This window comes from Stenella coeruleoalba (genome assembly GCF_951394435.1).
Source record: "Stenella coeruleoalba genome assembly, chromosome: 10".
Lineage (NCBI taxonomy): Eukaryota > Metazoa > Chordata > Mammalia > Artiodactyla > Delphinidae > Stenella > Stenella coeruleoalba.
Window position 1 is genome coordinate 3,544,886 of NC_137156.1, and position 21,685 is coordinate 3,566,570.

Sequence of the window (21,685 nt, forward strand, 5' to 3'; positions counted from 1 at the left end):
ACAGTGGTCTTAGCCTCAGTGCTCAGGACTGCGGGCAGTCCTGGCTTTGAGAAGATGCTGATCCGTGGATGTGCAACCTGGTCTTACCTGAGTGTCCTGTGTCAGGCTGGTATTCTGTAGCCCTTTCCTCAGCCTGTCCCTTCACTCCACTGTAACTAACCATCTTACTCTGTATAAAGAAGGGTGGTCAAAATTCTGACTCTAATTTCAAGCCCTATTTCTTAAAACAGCCTGTACCATATATTTTCTATCATGATGTTAAAAAAAACCCAACAAAATAAAAACTCTCATTATTTAAGAGGACTAAATTTAGGCTGCTTTATATTTGAAATGTTAATTTTGAGGGACTCTTCACCATTATTTAAAAATATTCTTTCTGTTTGTATCGAATATCGCCGAGATGCAGAGAAGAGAAGACTTTTGTGAGATGCACTTACTGCTCAAAGGAAGGTCTTGCTCATTCGCTCACACTCATCTGTTAGGCCCCAGACTCGGCGCGAGGTGCTTAGGATCCAAGTGGAAACCAGCCATGGTTTCACAAAGCTCCCGGGGTTGGGACACACTATACATCACTGTATCTTATAACGGGACTATATGGGAAGTGCTCTGAGAATAGAGAGGAAGGAGGGAGTAACTCAGCCTGGGGGTCTGGGAAGTCTTTCTAGGGCGGTTGACATCCTTGAAGGGTGAAAGGAATTTCACCAGAGTGGAGAGCCATTCTGCAAAGGGAGGCCAAAGACAAATATAGAATTCAAAATCCCTTATTTCTATATGACTGGGAAAACATACGGGAAAGGAAAGAAAAATATGGAAGAAGGAATACAGAGTCTTGGAGGAAGGAGGGAGGGAAAGAGGAAGACTACTTTTTAAAAAGTATGAGGATGGAATCCTCTGGTAATATGTAGTGATGAGATTAAGGGTGTGGGATAATATTCAAGGTGAAGTTGTGGTTTCAGTGTGATAGCTCCCAGGCAGAATTTAGTTCCCACTAATGAGCACATCTGCCTTCTGTGCCATCTCCTGGCCTCTGGCCCCTGTGGCACTCTGTCTGCAGCACTGCTGTCCAGCCCCCTTACCCCGCATCGTGCTGCCTGGGATGCTGGGACTTATGGGCACATCTTCCAGGTTCTTTGTCTCACCTGACAGGAGCCCAGACCTTGTCCATCTCTGTGTCCCCACAGGACATACTACGCTTTGCGCACAGTAGGTGCTCTATAACAACTGTTGAATTGAAAAATTTTATTTAGCTAGAATACAAGGAGAGAAACTCCCACAAAAACCTGTGACCCAATGATAACTGTAAGATTTCTATTCCAACAGGAAAAAGAATTCAATTACATTTAGCCAGAAGAATTATATAAACAGACTAAAATGATAGTTATGAATTTTTTAGTCTAACAAGCAATCTTAGATATTATTTTAATCTTTCACCTACTAACTACATGTTTGTGTCTTTTCTTTACTATTCATTTAATACACACTATAGCAAATTAGTAATATTAGTTCTGGAAAGAATTTACATATACCTCCAGTTACTGTTATATTTCAACATTTGCTATGTTTGGCATACAGCATTTGAACACAAAATTGATCATCACAATTCTGATCCATTAAACGTGAAATATGTGGAGGTAAGTTACTTTCGAATACTTTAGACAGAAAAATAATCTGGTTGTGTTAGTCTTAAGAACACACTTCAAGGTCCATTCTTTTACCTCTGGGTCCAAGCTTACTCGGTTACAAAGCAGTTTCATCAGAAAAAAATGTGTTTACTAACTGACTGCCACTGAAAATATCTGAAAATATAAAATGTTTTCACTAGTTTTGAGATGACGAATATATATAATATATTGGCTCGGAATGGGAAGAAATGTTATCAGTATGCTAAATGCTAAACTCTTACCTTTCTGGGGGAGACTCTATGTCAACAAAACTATGACCGCCTGAGAAGAACAAAGTGTAGTGAAATCTCTCTCTCTCTCTCTCAGCACAGAGGGAAAGCCATTCTACTGAATGCAGATATCAAGCTTTAACAAACAAGAGTGGTCTTAACAGACAATGGCTCTGAGCTCAAGATATTTGGAAAATTAGCTTTAGATAAAATTTTCTGAAATCAGTCTTAATTTTGGGCACATGTTAAGTGGCTCATAGCTCACACTAATTCTATAGAATAAACCGATTTAGTTACACAAGGGTTCATTTTATAACTAATTTACTTGAGTGTCTCACCTGAAAGTTCTTTTGTTTAAACAGATCATCCATCATAATAGCCCCTTAAAAAAATCTCTAAGGTATAGAACTGGAAGGTTTTGAACTGGAGGGGATCTGAGATTCTCAGGGGTCTCTGGTTCTGGTCATGGTAAATCCCTCAATGTAGGGGCAAAGCTTTCTACTTAGCCTAGATCTTACCTGGGAGCATAACTTCACACCCACTGCTATTCAAAATGAATCAAAACTTAGAAATAAATACTATTTATGGAGGATTCACTAAAAGGCAAGCCCTCTACCTATCCCTCTGGGTACTCTACACCAGGCACTTGCAATCTTGGTCTCTTGCAGAACTGCTTTATTCACTGGGGGCTTGTGTCATTAGTCAAGATTATGAGATGCCAGAAGAAACCGCCCTATGGAATTTATGCTAAGAAGGTGGCCCTGCATACAACGAGCCACAAGACAAACTTCTTGGGTTTTAGTACCAGGAAGACTTGCACTTCTAGGCACACGGCTGCTTTTGTATCATGACACTGTGGCTCACGTAACTACTCGTGGTCCCCTCTGCCTCCTGGGAAGCTCAGAGCCAGACTGGAGGCGGTACTATGGCTGCCAAATGTTCACACTTCCAAGAACTCAGTTTGCTTGCTAACCTCATTCCAGGTCTCATTTTGGTTTTCTTACCCTTATTTTCCTGATTTCCTCAATTAAGAATAAAATTAAATGCAGATTCTTTTCAGTGTGAGAAAGGATGGGGTTCCAAAATCTCTTATTTATGAATTGAGAATTTGGAACAATAGCGCTAAAAGATGGTAAGGTCCCCAGGCCAGTTCAAATAAATTTAATTTAACCACAATATAGCAAAACAAATGTTGAGAAGCTACTGTCATTCAAGACAAGGTCTGCAGAGCAATTCTATACTCATGCTAAAAAAGAATTTTTTCTTATTAGAGAATTACTATGTAAAGGGGCATTATTGATTATCCAAACTTACATAAGCACAAGATACATAAGTTAAGTCAGCTAACAAATTCACGCCTTTAAATAAGAGAAAGTCCAAAGGCCTTGTAAATAATCCATATTTTATTCTATCAAGTTTGCCTTTTATCTTTATATAAACAAATAACTAAAGGTAATTTAATTCAGTGAGAGTAGTGAAGTGAATACAGATCTCTGAAGAACAATAAAATGTTAATTTTATGATCCTATTTATTTTGTTAAAGCTTCAATATGATAGGAAGCAGATGCAAATTTTGACTCAGGGTCAATTCTTAATATTTCCAGCAGCGAAAAAACTAATCTATTTGAATACCTGAATTTTACGAGCAAATTTAACATATTTCATGTAGATAAACAATGTCTTAGACATAGTTACTCATAATCCTACACTATGGCTCATATTTACTTGCCTCTCAGTCAGCATTTATTCATCTGAGCTCTACCTAGTCGAAGTTTCTTGACCAATTTGCTTCTAAAGGAAGAAGTCTACTACTGTTAACTCTTTGCGCTACTTTTAAACACAGACGTCAGAGAGTGCTGTGATGAGACTTAGAAAAACATTCTGGCGGCAAATGTGAAGGATGCCTGGTAAGAACCAAGAACAGGAGGCGGAGAGCAGTAGAAGGCTGTTACAAAACCCAACAAAAACTGGTGAGGGCCAGCAAAGACAGTCACTGTGCAGACACAAAGTGTTTCCTGGTAGGAGAAGCACAGGAGATGACCCGCTGGGCAAGACGACCGACTGGCTGTGGTACAGTCAGGAGAACAGGTAAGGTGGCTTCCAGCCTGAGAGCCCAGCATCGCCCAGGAGGGGGCATGCAGGAGGCCCGCTCGCCCGGAGGGCCGGAATGCGGCAGGGAGGCATGCAGGTTTTTAGCTTGGACCCGCTCGGTTTGGCAGCCCAGCCAGGACAGGAAGGAGGCCCTTGGTTTGCAGGCTGAGGAAAGGATGCACAGAGGGGCGGATCATCAGAGCACAGGGGTTGAAGCGGGTGTGAGAGGTCGGGGTGCATGTGAGGGGCCTTCCACCTGGAAGAGAGGGAGACAGACCAGGAGACAGCGGTGCCCTGCATGCCTGACGGGCTGCAGCAAAGGTGGCAATGAGGAGGGGCGAACCGGTAGCAGCAGTAAGCACCTGGGAATTCGAACACCAGGCGTGGAGGCCAGTGGGTGCTGACGGGTGCCGGCTGGGAGCACCGACCCCTGAGGCCCCTGGTTCCTGCTGTCGCTGCTCGCACTGGCTCATGGTCTCCCCTAGACTGGCGAAGGGGCTTGGATTCCTGTGTGGTTATGCGTTAGGACTTTGCAGACGTTTACGTTAGGCTGATCCCAGTGAGAAAGATACGATGCTGATTTCACTCACAGAAAGTCATTTTAAAATATAATAGGTAAATTTCTGGGGGAAAAAAGGATGGCTATAAATATGGCTTGGGAAAACGTGGTTCCTCTGTATTCTGATGAAGAGGTAGGAAGGAAAACAAAATGATGTAACCGTCTGGGTCCTAAACACGGTCACCCTGGCCATTCACCAAAATCTTCCCGCCGCTGCCTGTTAATAAGCAGTTACCCGCACACAGTGCTCGCGCAGACATTTCTCACGCGCTTACGGTGTGCCGTCACTAAGGAGACAAAGTTGCTTCAAACATGGTCCCCACTCCCCGGGGATGACAGTCTAGTAAATAAGGGGCAAAGTGATGGGGGAGTGATCACAGCAGGATTTATACAAGGTATCTGGAGGACGTGGGAGGGGCCCCCGAGAACAGGAGTCGTCCATTCACCACGTGCTGGTGCCCACACTGGGGCCTGGCTGGGATGCTGGCTGGGGTGACTGTGGTGAGGGAAACACACAGTCCTTGCCCTCCTGGAGCCTGCAGTCCGACTAGCGGGGGAGACATTGCTCAAATAATCACAAAATAACTGCAAAATTACAACCGGTGTAAGTGTCCGATGGAGAGGCCCACGGGCTGCGAGAGCCGACCGGGCTGGGGAGCGTCTTTGCTGGGCCAGGCCAGTGAGCAGGGACAGGTGGCCTCTGTGAACTGGAAGGGGGCCCTGCCAGACAGAGGAACGGCCCGGGGAAGAGGGAGCAGAGCACCTGAGGAGGCCAAGGCAAGGGCTCCCCCCACCCTTGATGGGAAGGTGAGAGGACATAAGGCTAGAGAAATGCAGGCTGTGGTAAGGATTTTATCCCCAAAGAAGTGAGAAGCAACTAAAGATGTTCCTTTCTCTTTCTTTTAATATTTTTAAACAAGGGAGCAGAGTGGGGTTGGGAGGTTTCAGAGAGCTTACCAAGAGCTGGCCTGTTAGCTGAAGTGTGAAGGATGAGTAGGAACTTGCTGTGTGGGGGAGGAAAGCTCAGGCCTCATTACGTGATCACATGAAGGCCTAAAGCTGCGTGGCATCAGGAAACGTGAGAAGTAGACAGGAGGGGAGAAGGCAGGACTCTAGGGGGAGTGAGTGAAGCCGGGAGGGAATTTTACCTGAAGGCCAGAAGAGCCTCTGGGGTGTTTCAAGCAAGGGGAGGAGACTGGCCGCGTGAGAGTGTGCACATTTTGGCCTCAGAGTTTCGGATTCAAGTCTTGACGCTACTCCTTTTAAGGTCTTTAAGTTGGACGAACTATCGTACTTCTTCCCAGAAATCTTCCATCCACCACGTTTAGGTCGTGCTGTCTGGCACCCAGCTCGCTAGGTTAGCGCCTGCGTGTAGAGGCCTCACGGGGAGAAGGAGGGTGCAGAGGGGGCCGCCAGCAGAGGGTGCGCACAGCCATCCCAGGGAGGAGCAGAGGGGCAGGACGGGGAGGAAGCAGGCATGCTGGCAGGTGTGGGTGCTGAGTCACCTCCTGCACCTCTGCGGGGCGTGCAAGAGGCGAGAGCAGTTGAGGCGTCTGGTCTTGGGACAGGGGCCTGGGCTGCAAACAGCCGGGGGAGTCAACACACAGTCGACGATGGATAACGTTACCGGGAAAGTGTGGAGAGGGAAAAGGGGAAGCACCGAGCCCAGAAACTAAATATCACAGTCTCCGGTGACAGGCGTCCTTCCAACGCGGGGAGGGAGAGGGGCCTGCGCCGGATGCAGGGACTGAACGTCGCAGTCAGGATTCGGGGCCCACACAGGCCAGAGCCTGTGAGCAACGTCCCTGCTTGGAGGCTGCCCGATCGGGGTCTGCTCTCGTTGAGTTATACGCCCACCAGGGCTTTCCTTCCTTTAGGGTTTTAAGTCTGGGATAAAGCATTAGGTTGCCACTAAAAGCTTGTTTACCGCTTCAACCAGGGCTGAAAGCTGTTCTTCCGCAGTCCGGGAAGGAGAGGCACAGAGCACGACTCTGGCATACGGTGAGTGCTCCGGAAGACTTGGTGAATCAATGAATGAGAGACAATTAGACCAGGATACAGGGTCAGTGGCTTTTTCTGGCTCCAGTCTGGCTGCAAGGAACTATTTCCTCGATTAATTTAGCTTTTTGCTCAGTAAAGGGCAAAAAGGGTTTTAAGAGATGCTTCTGCCTATGGAAGTGATTTCCGGTGAAAACAACACTACTCCTAGAGATCAGACGTAGGAGAGGGATAATTATATAGGGAAAATCTTTGCATTTATTCTCAAAACATGGGCAGGCAAAAAGAAATGTATGGAGACATTAAATGAATAGTTATACTACAGAGTAATATTTATAATTATAATGAACTGATCATATAAGTAATTTTGAATAAACTAGACCAAAGGTGGGGTACTAAACCTACTCAAAAAATTACCCCAGGGACAAAAGAATAAATATAAGGCTAACAGATGCATTAATGACATCCAATGAAGGTAGTAGCCAACTAGTAAATAGAACAAATAATTACCCTGGGAACAGATACAGTCAACTAATGGGACACAGATGACTGATAAACTGACAATAACATTAATATATGAAAGCTACATAATTGAAGAAAGGAAAGTGAGATAAGCACATACAGAGTGTCGCAAATTAAGTCAAAACCTAGGGCCAAAGAGACGGTTTAGAATTGAGCCTGAATTGTCCAGATGCCGTCCTGGTGCTCAGACGTCTTCCTCACGCCCAGGAGGCGCTGTCCCTGACACGCGATGTTTCATTTGGAACGACTTCTGCTCCCAGTTACATTCTCCTGACCTCAGGTCAGGTCGTTCTCTCTAACCCAAGGCATCCACGCAGTCACTGGGACTGGCGCATTCTCTTCCTCAGCGTATCTCAAGCCACCCTCCCCTCCTTTGCAGTCACCTCCTCCTGGCCTCTGTGTCTTCGGTCTCCGTCCGCTTGGGGTGGTCTCGCTAGAAGTGCTCTCTGCAGTCCTGCTTGAGCCCCTGCGCGGCTCTCTGCCCTCCAGGACCAGGCCTGGCACTCGGCACAGTGTCTCTGAGGCCCCAGCAGGGAGGCCGCACTGCTGGGAGCCCCTCACACTCAGCGCCGACTATACCGCCCTCTGCACCCGTCCTCTCGGCTTCTGCCCCCCTTTGCCAGCGAGTCCCTGCAGAGTCTTTACGAGCGAGCCGGGCAAGCCACCATCACTTTTTTAACCTTGGGCCCCCGGGGCGGGCTCCGTCGCCCCTCCTATTTGCTCTGCCAGCTCTCTGCCACCGCACCTTTGTACAATCCTCAGTGTCTTACTCTAGGCACTGAACCACAAGCCCCGCCTGGGAAAAGATCACGTTCTGTTGTGTTTGTCTCTGAATTTCCGGCAAGGAGCCCAAGGGTCTGGCCCATGGCAGGTACTCAATCAATGTCTGCTGAATGAAGACTCAAACCAACCTCATCACACGGAGACCACACACCACCGTGACAGGGTTGTCTGGATTGCTAATAAACACCTTGTGCAGAACGCGGCTCAACAAGTTTGACTGAGTTCATTAAACGACTGCTAGCTACTACGAATTTAAAAGATTTGGCCGTTGATCTACTAGTTTAAGAGATACCTGCATATTAACTAGCTGACTCCTGTCTGCAGAAGGGATCTCGCAGTATCTACTGCATACACCAGACATTCTGCCAGGAAGTTTCGCAACTCTGGCATTCTGGAGGATGTACCCGGACTAAATGCATCAAGGTCACAGAGCTGGGAGCCAGCTGACCTCAAACTTGAACCAAGGTTTCTTGGTTCGAAGGCCAGGAATCTTTCTAAATCAAGATAGCCTTGCTCATGATTCTCATTCATATTGATGAGACTGAAAACAATACTTCAAGCAAATTAGCTCAGGAATCACAATATTAGGGGAAGAAATACCAGGGAAAAGGAAACAAGCAGGAAGCAGTAGCATCAAGCCATATGACTTTCATCTATCCTCGATTTATCCTGAAGGATCATCTCTGTGAGCTGTTTGCCTTTAATCCCTGAGTTAAAAAAACAATTATTCTTTCAAATAGAAGCCCAATAATGAGTTGCTATGAAGCCAAACAGATGATCAAAATGTCACGGTGATGTATTATTATGTCTCAACTCTGGCAATTTTAAATCTGCTTCTTACAACAGGGGTGGTAGAGATCAGCTGAGGAGCCCTATTCCCGGTGTTTCTACTACTAATCCAGACAAAAGCCAGGAGGACCCACCTTAACTTAGCTGCCTCTGGCTAAACCTAGATAGTCACAGCTTGGTTCATGGAATTTATCTAATTTTATCACTTATTTTGGTTTGTAAAGGATAGAATTTTCCTAAATTGGTTAGGTACCAGTTAATTGAGAAAATAAATGCTAAGGCTTATACAAAATGAAGTGGGATTCAGTCTGTCAGGAAAGGGGTCACAAAGGAGAAGTAACAGGACCTTAAGTACCTTTCATCCACAACAAAGACTGCACACAGCAATTGACGTGAGGCCTTAAGACGCAGTCAATTTCCTATAACACTCATTACATTATAGCAATTTCCTAAGAGAATATTTTGTAAGTACACTTTGCATTAAAAAAAAGTATTACCCTACTACAATACAGACTACAGAGACTTTAAGGAAGTTCTATCGACTTATAATTGCATTTTGTGGTCCAACTTTACACCTCACTGTTATATTCTCTACCTTTATTTCCCCTTTGCCCTGATTCTCATTTATTATTTTAAAATTATAACAATTATTTCATGTTATTGCATTTTACTGTATGTATTTTTATAAGTTTTAAAATGCTTTAGGGGCCAGGGTGAAGTATAAATAGAATAAGTGCAATTTGGAAACTCTTATAAACTAAGCTCAATAAATCAGCAATGACATCGATCTAATAATTTTTTAACACTTCCCTCCAAATTCAGGCTGCTGGATATCTCAAATGTATTCTTCTTTAAGTTAACTGTATAATTTTTTTCTTACTTTTCAAAACCATCATCACTCAACATGGCAGAACTTAGCAACCATGAGGAAAAAAAGGGGGGGAGGGGAATTCCAAACATAATTAAAGATACTGAATAATCCACCTTTCAAAAGTCTAAGAAACTGCTTTTCTTAGGCACAAGTAAACTGCCTCTCGTTCCTGTGGAAGCAAGGGGGTCAGGTAACAGCAGGCGGCCCTAGAGAAACCCAGTGGTATAAATTCAGGACATATTCAAGACTTGATTTGCAGAGAACTTGGACAATGTAACAGTAGTCTTCTTCTCTTGTATTCCTCCCCACTTCCTCAGAGCTCTTGCATAGCTGTAAGTTAGAGCTGTTTTCACAGAGAGGTGCGACTTGTCCCACATTTCACGGTGGGCAAAGCTCTTACTCGGCTGCTTATTACAGAATTCTGTGGTTTCTCCGAATCCTCACAATATAAACAGGCATTTCATGACTTAAAAAGAGGGAAAACTTTTTATCGTGGGGGGAAAAGTCCTAATAATCTTGTGTTTGCGAATGCCAAGAAGCAAAATGCAACATCTTATGCTCCCCAGCCTGACAGCTGTCCCAGGTGACAGGTCTGTGAGGCCCTAAATTGAGTCAAGGCATAAAAGGTGACAAAGAACAAGAGGATGGAATTTCTCACACATCAGCAACTTCTGCTTAAAGGCAGGGTTAGTCTGAGAATAAAGCAAAGATTTTCCCGGTGGGGAGGTAGGGGTTACATTTATTAAATGAAGAACATATTTTAGAATTTTAAGTTTCTAAAGGAGAAGAGACGTATAAAGTTAAAACTGAAGTGGAAGTTAGGCCTAGAAGGTTGAAACAATCACTACAATGTCATTTGTATAGTACCTGTGCGATATTGTAATACGCGATGGACAAAACATCATGACCAGCGCCTCTGCCACTACATGTGCAAATCTGCAGTGTCTGGACGTTATTTCAATTTGCATGTTTCCTCTGTGTACAAGGCAGTTTCTTGAGCTGTTCTTGTGTGTCCACATCCTATGCCCATCAACGACAATCCTGTAACAGCAGGGCCACCCTGTGTTTGTATCTACCCTGGGCCCTAGTGCTGTAATACATATGCTATGGGTTCTCAGGAAATACTAGGCGTAAACTGATTTGCCCATTTGTTCTGGGGTAAAGGAATATTTGGCACTAAGGTCTCCAGTGTAGCTGTCCCATTTTAGAAAGGGAAAGGTGCTTGCTGTTAATACCATTCCCGCTGGGCTGGGACTATTCACCCTAGCATTCTCGATCTATCAGCAGCAGAGGTAGCTGGTGTGAAGAGACCTGCAACAGTGAACAGAGACACATGCCTGGGTCCTGACTTCTTTACAAGTTCACGGTTCCAGGTCCTCAGCTTCCAGTTCAAAAAGGGAACAGACTCCTAAATAGGAGTCATTATTTAGTCCTTTCACGAGACTGCAATCGAAGACTTCCATGATGTTGCATTCAGCTGTGCAGCACGCGGTAATTGAGAGCTGACACTCAGCAACAGTTAGTAGTTTTACCAGCCATGAAACCAGGGAGTCTATTTAGCTGCTGCAGCTGTAAGAAGAAACTGTGAAAATAAATAGCTTTGGGTTGATGTTTCTAGAATTTCTGCGGCCGAGACAGAGGATGCATGCCTTGTAGGAGATTTCTACTAAAGAGGGTAGAGTTGTAGAAAAGCAGCACTCTGGAACTTTCTAGTTCCCGTTCTGTTGATGACCAGCTGTGCGAACTTAGCCCACTGCTCACCTTTTCTATGCCGCACCTTTCTGTCAGATCTTTTTTACTACTAGCCGGTTATTTCACCAGCACGAGCCCACCTGGGATGGAGCGCCAGCTAAGGGTCCACGACTGCCTGCCCCTGGTTCCCACGTGCCCCGTGCATTTCACCTCCCCAGTGCCTTGTCATGCGCACCTGGAGAGTTCTGCACCCGCAACCACGTGCCCTTCCTGCATAGAAGCCAGCTGTTGGCAGATGCAGCAGTCACTCCCGGTGCTTCTCTGTCACCTCCCACTGCAGACGCTAGATGAGCACCTAGTTCCCCAGCCCCTTGCTCAGCTAGTGGTAGAAATGTAACTGAGTTCTGGTCAATAAGATAGAACCAGAAGTCTGCTGGAAAGCTTCCAGGAAAGTCTACCCTTTCCTCATGAACAGAAAGCCTACTCATGCCCGGTTGGGGTTGCTCTTGTCTGTCTGTCTTGCCTTCAATAAGGATATGATATTTGGAGCTTTAATAGCCATTTGCAACCATCAGGCATAAGCATGAGAGGAAACCTGAGACTCAAGACACCTTGACATCATCCAGCTGCTGTATCAGCTGGAGCAGCCTCATACTCTAGACCTTTTCCACGTGAGAAGAGTAACCCCTTATTTAAGCACCCTGCGAAGGTTTCCCGCCACTTGTAGCCGACAGCATTCCTGACGAGATCCGCTTTCAGGCGGCACACGCTCCGAATGCTGCTCGCCGCTCTCTGCCCTTACCGGGAGGCTCATTTTGATTCGCAGCTCTCAACACGACGCTTCGTGTGCAGTAAGTATAATAAAGACTCATCCACTTAATGAGGGATGAAGGAGTTCTGACACTCAGTTGGGTGGCAATTGGGCTTTGCTTTTGCCTTTTCTCACATTTTACAATAAAATACATTTTTAATCAGTAGGGGGAAACGGCTGATAAAAATTCCCTCAATACAATTTCCTCCTGCTTTTCAACAACAAGTATTTATAAGCATAGAGTAGGTAGGTATTGTGCTAAGCACCAGGAATGCAGAGATAAGATGGAATTTCTGCCTTCGAGGGACACATGGCTGAAAGACAAGTAAACCAACAATGCTAATGGTGTGATACGTGTAATAAATACGAGAACACACCACATCTGATTATCTTCCACTTTATCCAGAAACGAGCTGTCAGCACGGCATCCATCACCTCAACTTCCTGTCCTCTTACATTCCAACTTAAATTCACCTCCTGCAGAGTTGCAACTAAGAAGACGCCTGCTGCAACTAAAAGCTCCCGCATGCCGCAATGAAGATCCCGTGTGCTGCAACTAAGACCTGGCGCAGCCAAAATAAATAAAGAAAAAAAATTCACCTCCTTCTGCGGTGGAGAAGGGAGTGTTCCGCCTTCTGCTGTGAGCCAGCCCGCCACCTGGGCCCGCAGAGGCGCGGCTTTCACCTCTCCTGTGGCCGTGCTCTAGCAGCCAGCCCCACTCCCGCATGTTAACCAGGCCTCCGGGCGGGGAGGTGGTCTACACTCACTGCTGTCTACTTCCTTCTGGTTCACTTCTTAGCGCCCACACTCTGGCTCTGTCTTAACCACTTCACTGATGCTGTTCTGGAAGAGGTCCCCAGAGGTCCCTTTGCTGGGGACACTTCCCTCTTCCTTTACTGGACTTTGCTAAAGCAAGTCGCCCGCCCGCAGCACCTTCCCAAACATGCAGCTATTCTGGCTTCCGTGACACTGCTCTCTCTGCTTGCCCTCTCCCCGCTTCTCAGACTCCACAGGGGTCATTCAAGTGTGGCCCGGGGACCACTGGGGTCTTGGAGACCTTTCAGGGGATCCATCGGGAAAACGTATTTTTATCATCCCAAAGAGATATTTGCCTTTTTCAGTCCCATTCTCTTGTAAGTGGACAGAGGAATTTCCCAGAGGCTAGATGACCTGTGATATAGCAACAGGTTTAGGCGGAAACAAATACAAGAATCCACATGTCTTCCATTAAGCCAAACACTAAAGAGATTTGCAAAAATGTCAAACAATGTCACTGTCAGCAGTGGTTTTTTTTTGGGGGGGGTGGGAAGAAAAATGTTTATTCTTCATAAAGGTGTTATTTAGGTGAGTATGCAATGGGTTTATTAGTTTACTTAAAAATAGGTGCTTTAGGGCTTCCCTGGTGGCGCAGCGGTTGAGAGTCTGCCTGCCGATGCAGGGGACACGGGTTCGTGCCCCGGTCCTGGAAGATCCCACATGCTGAGGAGCGGTTGGGGCCGTGAGCCATGGTCTCTGAGCCTGCGCTCCACAACGGAAGAGGCCACAACAGTGAGAGGCCCGCGTACAGCAAAAAAAAAAAAAAAAAAAAAAAAAAAAAGGTGCTTTAAAACGTTTGAGTTTTAACTTCTAATATGAAAAATATTGATAACCATGCCTCACATAAACAAGGCTTCTGGGGCCCTCAGTCACATTTAAGAATTCAAAAGGATCCTGAGTCCAGTACAGTGAGAACCACGCACTTAGACTGCGTCTTCCTGGCCTCCTTCAGGGGCTCTTCTTCAACCAACACCTCAAATTTTGATGTTCTCTACAACAGCATCTTAAGCGCACTAATTTTCTCACCATAAACTAGGATTTCTCAATCTTGGCATGACTGACACTTGGGGCCAGAAAACTCTTTCTATGGGGGACTGTCCTGAGCTTGGTGGAATCCCTGGCCTCTAACTACTAGAGGCCAGGGGCATCCTTCCACCAAAATTGTGACAACCAAAAATGTCTCCAGACACTGTCAAATAAAACTGGCCCTGGCTGAGAACCACTACCCTAAATACTCTTCCTGGAAATTTTACCAAATATTAAGATTTTAATTCCACGTATGATAAGGATTCTACTTATTTAGTGCCTACTGCACCAGGCACAACTCTAAGCATTTCATACGTATTCGCTCACTTAAACCTCATCCCCTATGAGACAGATAAATCATCTCCATTTTATAGATTAAGAAACTGAAGAGCAGAGAGATGAAGTGACTTGCCCAGGGTCACACAGCAAGTGCGTGGTGATGATAGCTCCAGGCTTGACTGCTCCTCTGAGCCTTAGTCTCATGTGAATAACTGCCTCTGCTGGGGACCCCAGCTGACATTCTCTCAAGATGCTCCAAAATGAACTGAAAACTCTTCTCTCCACAAGACCAGGTATTTCTGTATTTCCTAAGTCAGTTAATAGTGCAACTTTCACATTTAACCTGTGCCTCAGTTTACCTAGTAACCTAGACATCTTTTTGGACTCTGCTTGGATTCTCTTCTTTACTCCTGAATCCAATCATTCATTGAAATCTAACAATTTTACCTTCTAATTATTGATCGAATGTATCTTTTCCTCTCTCTTCCCCTATTCCTGCCCCCACTAGGGCCCTAATCTCTCCTCAGCACTGTCCTAATCAACTCGCATTTGGGGTCCTTGTATCTGGCCCTCACAAACATCTTCCACCTTGCTGCCTGAGTGGTCTGGCTAAAGGGCAAGTCTGGCCATGTCACTTTATGGCTTAAAGCTCTTTACCGGCTGCCTGTTAGCTAAGAATAATGTCCAGGTTCCTTATCACGGCCCAGTCTTGCCTTCTGTCACCCCCAAATCACGCTTAACTCTCCAGCACAAATCTATTCTATGACATCTCCGAGCACACCAGAAGATCACACTGCTTCATGCCTTTGATCCAGCGCTATCTTCTGGGAAGCGTCTTGATTCAACACCCTGTGCATGCCTGTCACGGCACTTGCCACAGTTTGTGACAATGACTCTACAACTGTGTCCCACAGAGGCTCGTAAAAAAGCCACTGGTGGCAGGTGCCTTGCTGAGCCCAGCGCGCTCATCCTTCCATCTCCAGGGACTGCTATGGCACTGGGCAAAGTAGTTTTGGGAGTGTTTGGGAGCACCGAAGTAAAAGAATACTTAGTAGTAGGACCTGTCTGAATGGGAGTGGGGAATGGAGAAGAAAGAGAATGAGGAAAAGCTTCCAAAGGTTACACTGAGATGAATCTCAAAGGAAGCAGAGGAACTCAAGATAGAGGTGATTAGTGGGCATACCAGACAAAGAGAAGAGGGAGGCGGTATCCTTGGAATCCACAAAACACAGCTTAATACAAAAGAAGGACATATTTTGTAACAGTTTATTATCTGAGGAGATAATAGTGGGAAATCTCACGTTTTAGGGCCATGATTTCAGCAAACAGTGTAAAGTGATTACCAGATTCCTTTGGATAATACATTTATTTGTGGATAATAAATTTAACTCAAAACGATTACTCAAAGCATAATCTGAACCATTATTTTCTAAATATGTTACCATGTAATTTCTACTTCCTGCCCACAGGGTACAGCCCTGAGTGACTTATCTGCAGTTCTTGTTTATTTTCAGTAAATTTAAACGACAAAATTTGTCTTCCAGACTGTGGTGAAAATGACTGGTTTCCACTTACTCACAAGCGTATTTTGTGGGCTCTTTCAACAGACTTGGTTAAATTGTTGGTAGTAAGTACTTGGTTAATTTTTTGGTTTAAAATTCCACCAGTATACCTGCTGTTTACAAACTTCAGCTTCCAGAGCCAAAGTCATTAAGTGAAACAATGCACTCCCAGAAATGTTTTTTTTTTTTTTTTAACTACTGACCAGTTGGATATGATTTCATTGGTGTGACCCAGATGTTCTCAAATTTACAGGATGAGTACCTTTCCTATGCAGGTATCTAAAAATTAGAAAGTCACTGCTTGAGAGGTTTAGTGTCTGATAACCAACACTGCACTGGGTCTACCCATCATAGGGCCTGCCCGCTCATTCACCCAGCGTGAGGGCAGCTACCCAACCAGGTCTGTTCCACAGGTCGCAGACTCTGCTCCTAGGAAACCCAATCCACAGGCTTGTCAATCATGGAAGGTGAGACCTGGTGTGAAGTGATGAGCTGGCCTTACCATATTCTTGCTTTGGAAATATGGCTCAAACTCAGAGGGTCAGGTAGTTAGGAGAAGACACCCGATCCACATGGATGCACAGAGAAAATCCATAAGGTACATACATTCATGATGAGTTATAAGGAAGCAGAAAAGAACGCAGATGCTCTGAAGTAGACAAAAGACATATTAAGAGTAAGGATAAGGGACTCAAGATCACACATGAGAATGGGGCAGGCGTGGAAAAGCTGGGCGGTACATTAAGGACATAAGAGTTTAGATTCTCATTCTCCTGCTGCTAAGATCCTAAAAGCTGGATCCCCATCTGGTGAGGCCAGGATAAACGTTTCAGCTCCTGGAAGCTGGCGAGCCCTTTTTTTCCTTGACCTTAACCTGCGTCTCCTCCTCACAAACCCCGCCTCACCACCGATGCCACAAGTAGAACGGATCCTGGCAACCAAAAAGGCTAATTAAGACACCTCTGAAATGAAAGGAATGGCTAGAGAGAGCCTTCAGCTGTGGACAAGTGCTACTGACGGGTCACTTCCACGGTCAAGTCTTCCGATTCTACGGAAAGTTCTTATAAATGCAACAAACTGGTCCTGGCTTGAGAACCTGAACCTTGGCATCCAGCTTAAAGGCAGAGACACCACTAACCGCGTTCCCGGAGCAGAACCTCCTAGAGCTCTCGGCGCAGAGCGTCCGACTTGGGGACACATCACCAGACGCGAACGTCTTCTCCCGCCCGCGAAGGGCCAATCCCCTGGCTGCCCCCCGAGGGTCCGCGGGCCACGCCGGCCGGCAGGGAGCCTCCCCTCTGGGCGCCCAGGCGGCCGCGCGGGGCAGGGGCTCCTGTACCCCGGCCGCACCCGCGCCCGCACCTCCCGGGCCACTCACCTGTAGTTGTAGGCGGAGAAGTGCTTGCTCTCCCTCAGCATCGCCCGGTACAAATCCAGCACCTGTGCGCGGCTGGAGGCTGCCATCTTGGAACGAAAAAAACCCAGGGGGGGGGTCCTCTCCGCCGAGGTCCCGAGTTAAACGCGACTCCCGAAACTTCCGCCGCCGCGGGAAGCGCGAGCGGGACACGCGCGCGGGGCTCGGCGCAGGGAGCGGCCTGCGCCCCGGCCCAGGTGAGCTCCGGCAGCGCGTGGCGGCGCAGGCGGGCTTCGGGCAGCTAAGGGGGCGGCGCCGGCGGGAGGTGTTCTCGGCGGCCGCCCCCGCCGCGGGGTACTGCGGGCAGCAGCGGGCGGAGCGGCCGAGGGGCGGCGAGGGCTGGGCGGCGGGTGCGGGGTGTCGGTGCTTCCTCGCGGTGGAGGGCTGGGGTTCGCCGGGGACGCCGGGTTGCTCCGCGTTGCCAGGTTACCGAGCGCGCGCCCCGCGCCCGCTCTTCCGCCCGGGCTGCCCTCGGCGCCGCCTGAGCCTAGGTGCGGGCTGCGCGGGGCGCCGGTTCCGCAGACGCCTGGGTCGGGGGCTGCATGCGGGACGCTTGTCGCGCGTGGACGGGGCGCGAGCGCTCGGGGCACGCAGGGCGCCGACCTGGGGCTCCCCGGCGCTCCGGCTCTGCTCAGGGCGCCCGCTCAGGGGCCTCCGGCGCGAGGCCCCCTTTCTGGTCAAGATGGCGGCGCCCAGGCGGGCCGCGCCGAGGTGAGCTGGAGCCGGGCCCGGAGAGGGGCGAGCCTGCCACGCCCAGGACTTGGACCCCGGGCTGGTCTCCCGTCTCCCGGGGAGCGGCGGGTGAGTGGGCGCGGCCGCGCGGAGGTCCCTCTCGTGGGGTGGTCAGCTCTCCGTGCGTCCGCAGACTTCTGTCGTCTGATAGTCAGATCTGGGGTGGCCCAGGTTGGAGGCGAGGGTGCTTGATTGGGGAAACCTGAGGGGTTTAAGGACTCTGTTGGGATCGTTTCAGACCCCAGCAAGAAGCTGAGCAAGTTTTTTTCTCTCTTCCCGGCCAAGTTTTCTCCCTTCTCTGAAGACGCCAGCTTTTCTGAATCACCTTGTTACCCGGGGGGATACAGTTGGTGGTTCTGACCGTGGAACGTAGGACCCGGCGCGGGGAAGCCTGAGCTGGTTCTAGTTACTTTGTTTGCAAAGCACTGGTCTTGTCTTTGGAATCTTTGTGTATGTAACCAACGTTGGGAAGAGCCAGCGTTTTCTCCTCCAAAACACTGCGAGGGGTAACTTTATACGTAAGAAACAAGTGGGCGTTTACATCCATCTCTTTTCCAACCACTGAGTTTTGGTTGTGTTTCCTTTCTTTAAGTTTGTCTCGTTTTGAAGTGATAACTTGTTCTATGCCAAAGCAACCTCGTATTTTCAGGAACTTTAAGGGCAGGAGACACTTCTCTGACCTCACTGCACTTTAGCGTACTTGTAACCTGGGGTCCTTGCATCCACATGTGCTTGTTATATCTGTTATCTGTTGTAATGCAGTGGTATTTTTTTTAAAGGCATGAAAGACAAAATACTTTTATTAAAATCCTTTTACGTTTCCTGTTCGATTTTTGTTAACGTCTCTTACATCTATAAGTCTCAAATAAGGCTTTTTACAGAGTAGCCAAACTTCTGTTACTCCTGCAGGGTGATCAGGTCATTGGGCAAATCTTGCTTCAGGTTTATTGAAAGGGTTTTTAATATTTTGAGTTTATCCTTTGGTATTACTCAAAGGACTCAAGACCAAGAGTCTTGTACATTATTATAGAAAAAGATGCAGAACTGTTTTCTCTTAATATGAAACACAGTTGAATGCAGATGATATAAATTAGGTGTGTGGCACCTAGGAAAACAACAGCGTTAACGCAAGTTACAAACAGAGAAAGCTATCAAAGTTAGAAGAAAAAACATGAGAATTATTTTGGCTTGTTTAAAAACAGTTGGGATTGCATTATTTTATTATATTTTGCTTTCATCTAGAAAATGAAGTTGGAATAATTATGATATACAGTTGTTTGTCTAATTATCAAGCAATGTAATCATTAATGTATACAATTAACATATCTAAATGATTTTAACTTTGTTGTGATCAAATAAAACTTTCCAGATAAATATCGAAAGTTTAGTTTGTTTGGGTAGTGTAGGCATCTGTTAGTACAAGGAATAGCTGAGGTTAGAGAAATGGTAGCTTCCCAGTTGATTCTAAGCTAAGTCCTCACAAAAAAATACTTTTATTATTTTACTTGAAATAATTTGCCAGTATGTTGGATATCATTGCCTTAAAAGCCTAATAAAAAATCACATTCCAAAGCTAAATCACCATTTTTTTATTTCTTCATTGCAGCAATGACTATTTTCAAGAAAAGCTCTATTTGAAGTTGAAAGTGGGATTGGGCCAGAAGCTGAGGATAGACCTTACTCATATGTCCTTTAATATGCATTCTGTTCTGGACAGAGTATTTTCTTATATAACGACTATAAACTAGGCGTAACCCACTTACTACCATTTAGGCCTCAAAATGCAAAAATTTCTTTAATATCCACCTATCCATAGTTATGAAATTCCTATACTTCATTATGTAAAATCATGCATTACCTTATATTAAAATTAGGATTGCTGTTGAGCACTGAATGATTTTTGAAGAGAAATTTCTCCAACCATAACAAGCAGTATAACAGCAATTTATTGTTTTGCAGCTTAAATATTAAAACGATGTGCAAAGGAAATCTTGCATAGGTGAGCGACTTGTGATGTTACGATTTAGAAGTTATTCGACTCCAAATGTGGATCTAAGTCTTTATTACACATAATCGTCATTTGGTTTTATCAGTCCTTCACACTAATAGAATAGGAAGCTGGAAGAGACTTTGTACATCAGCTCCCTCATTTTCAGAGATGAACAGGGAACTGAAGGCCCTTTCCTCATTCCTTCCTTCAGCACTCAGTGAACGCTTCCTAAGAGCCATACATTATACAACATGGTGGCGTTACAGTGTGAACTAGATAAGCAAAGTAACAATTTATTTTTGACAGGTGCTATGATAGGGGTAATATTACGAAATGTTAGGGGAGTACAGAGGAGGGACATTCAACTAGGACTTTGATCTTAAGGGAAAGCATTCCATCAGAGAAGGTATTTCCACAATGAGTAGTAAGAGCCAGAGGGCGAACATGGAGAATGTGTTGAGTTACAGGTTGTAGTGTACATTCAAAGCAGGGAGGCACGAGGGCGCAGGATCCATTCAGGGAACGTTGTGTGGTGGGGAGAGGGACCATCGATGAGCAGACGTGATTAGCCCTGTACCTGCTTTATTTTTATTATTTTTTAAAATTTTATTTATTTATTTTTAAAATATTTATTTTCTGTGCCGGGTCTTAGTTGTGACATGTGGGATCCTTAGTTGTGGCGTGCAAACTCTTAGTTGCAGCATGGATGCGGGATCTAGTTCCCCGACCAGGGATCGAACCCAGGCCCCCTGCATTGGGATCGCAGAGCTTTACCCACTGGACCACCAGGGAAGTCCCTACCTGGCTTATTTTAATGATGTTTTCTCTGTTCTGGGGATAAGTCATTTTTTTCTTTGATGCATTGGCTAGTTCATACAAGTGAAGTAGAACTTATCATCTGAGCTATTGAAATGCAGATTAGGTTTTCAGATGTTGGTAGACTTTTATTTCAAAGCCTATTTTTGGAATCCTCTATTTTAGTAGTGCTGAAATCCTGGTTCTGTACGTCTGCATATTCAACAAGTAGTTGACCAGCTGGTGGTTCAAGTCCCAGTTCCTGTGGTTACGTGAGGGCTACACATCAAATACTGATCCTGTCTTCCAAGAGTTAGTAGTTTATTATGTTGAGATATGTTCCCTGTATACGTACTTTGGGGGGTATTTGAATGGATGTTGAATTGTATCAAATGCTTTTTCTGCATCTATTGAGATGATCATGTGGTTTTTGTCTTTTCTTCTGTTGACGTGGTGTAACACATTGATTTGCATATTGTTGAACCATCCTTGTGACCTTGGGGTGAATCCAACTTGGTTGTGGTGTATGATCCATTTTGTGTATTGTTGGATTTGGTTTACTAGTATTTTGTTGAGGAGTTTTGCATCTATATTCGTCAAAGATATTGGCCTGTAATTTTTTTTTTTTGATACTGTCTTTGTCTGGTTTTGGTTTTGGGGTGATGGTGGCTTCATAGAATGACTTTGGGAGTGTTCCCTCCTCTTCAGTCTTGTGGAAGAGTTTGAGAAGGATGAGTATAAGTTCTTCTTTGTATGTGTGGTAGAATTCTCCAGTGAAGCCATTTGGTCCTTTTCTTTGCAGGGAGTTTTTTTTTAATTACGGGTTCTATTTCACTTCTAGTGATCTGTCAATTCAAATTGTCTATTTCTTCTTGATTCAGTTTTGGTGGGCTGTATGTTTCTAGAAACCTGTCTATTTCTTCTAGGTTATAAGATCTCAGTGGACAGATGATAGGACAGCTCTTACCCCCATTAAGGAAAGGGCCCTGAGAGGTTAGGTTATTTAGCCAGTTGTACAGGTAGGAATCCGAGGGGGTGGGCACGGGCCTGGGGTGTGTCCTGTC

At 45.9% G+C, this 21,685-nt stretch overlaps 2 protein-coding genes across 7 annotated transcripts in view; one reads left to right on the forward strand and one right to left on the reverse strand.

Annotated features, from left to right (window-relative positions):
- Positions 1-17,438, reverse strand: part of LYRM4 (LYR motif containing 4) — a 117,308-nt gene extending 99,870 nt beyond the window's left edge. For all 3 annotated transcript variants that reach the window (XM_079933043.1, XM_079933045.1, XM_079933044.1), the window contains exon 1: positions 17,069-17,438. In XM_079933043.1, coding sequence (XP_079789169.1) covers positions 17,069-17,154 — 86 coding nt within the window. In that variant the 5' untranslated portion in view covers positions 17,155-17,438. The remainder of the gene's footprint in view (positions 1-17,068) is intronic.
- FARS2 (phenylalanyl-tRNA synthetase 2, mitochondrial) overlaps positions 17,258-21,685 on the forward strand; it is a 383,264-nt gene continuing 378,836 nt past the window's right edge. The window contains exon 1 of one of the 4 annotated variants that reach the window (XM_079933040.1): positions 17,258-17,301. Coding sequence is in view for 1 of the 4 variants with exons in the window: in XM_079933039.1 (XP_079789165.1) it covers positions 17,647-17,905 (259 nt within the window). In the remaining 3 variants the exon portion in view is untranslated. Of the gene's footprint in view, positions 17,302-17,579; positions 17,906-21,685 lie in introns of those variants that run through there. The other 3 variants (XM_079933039.1, XM_079933041.1, XM_079933038.1) reach the window with 3 other exon arrangements.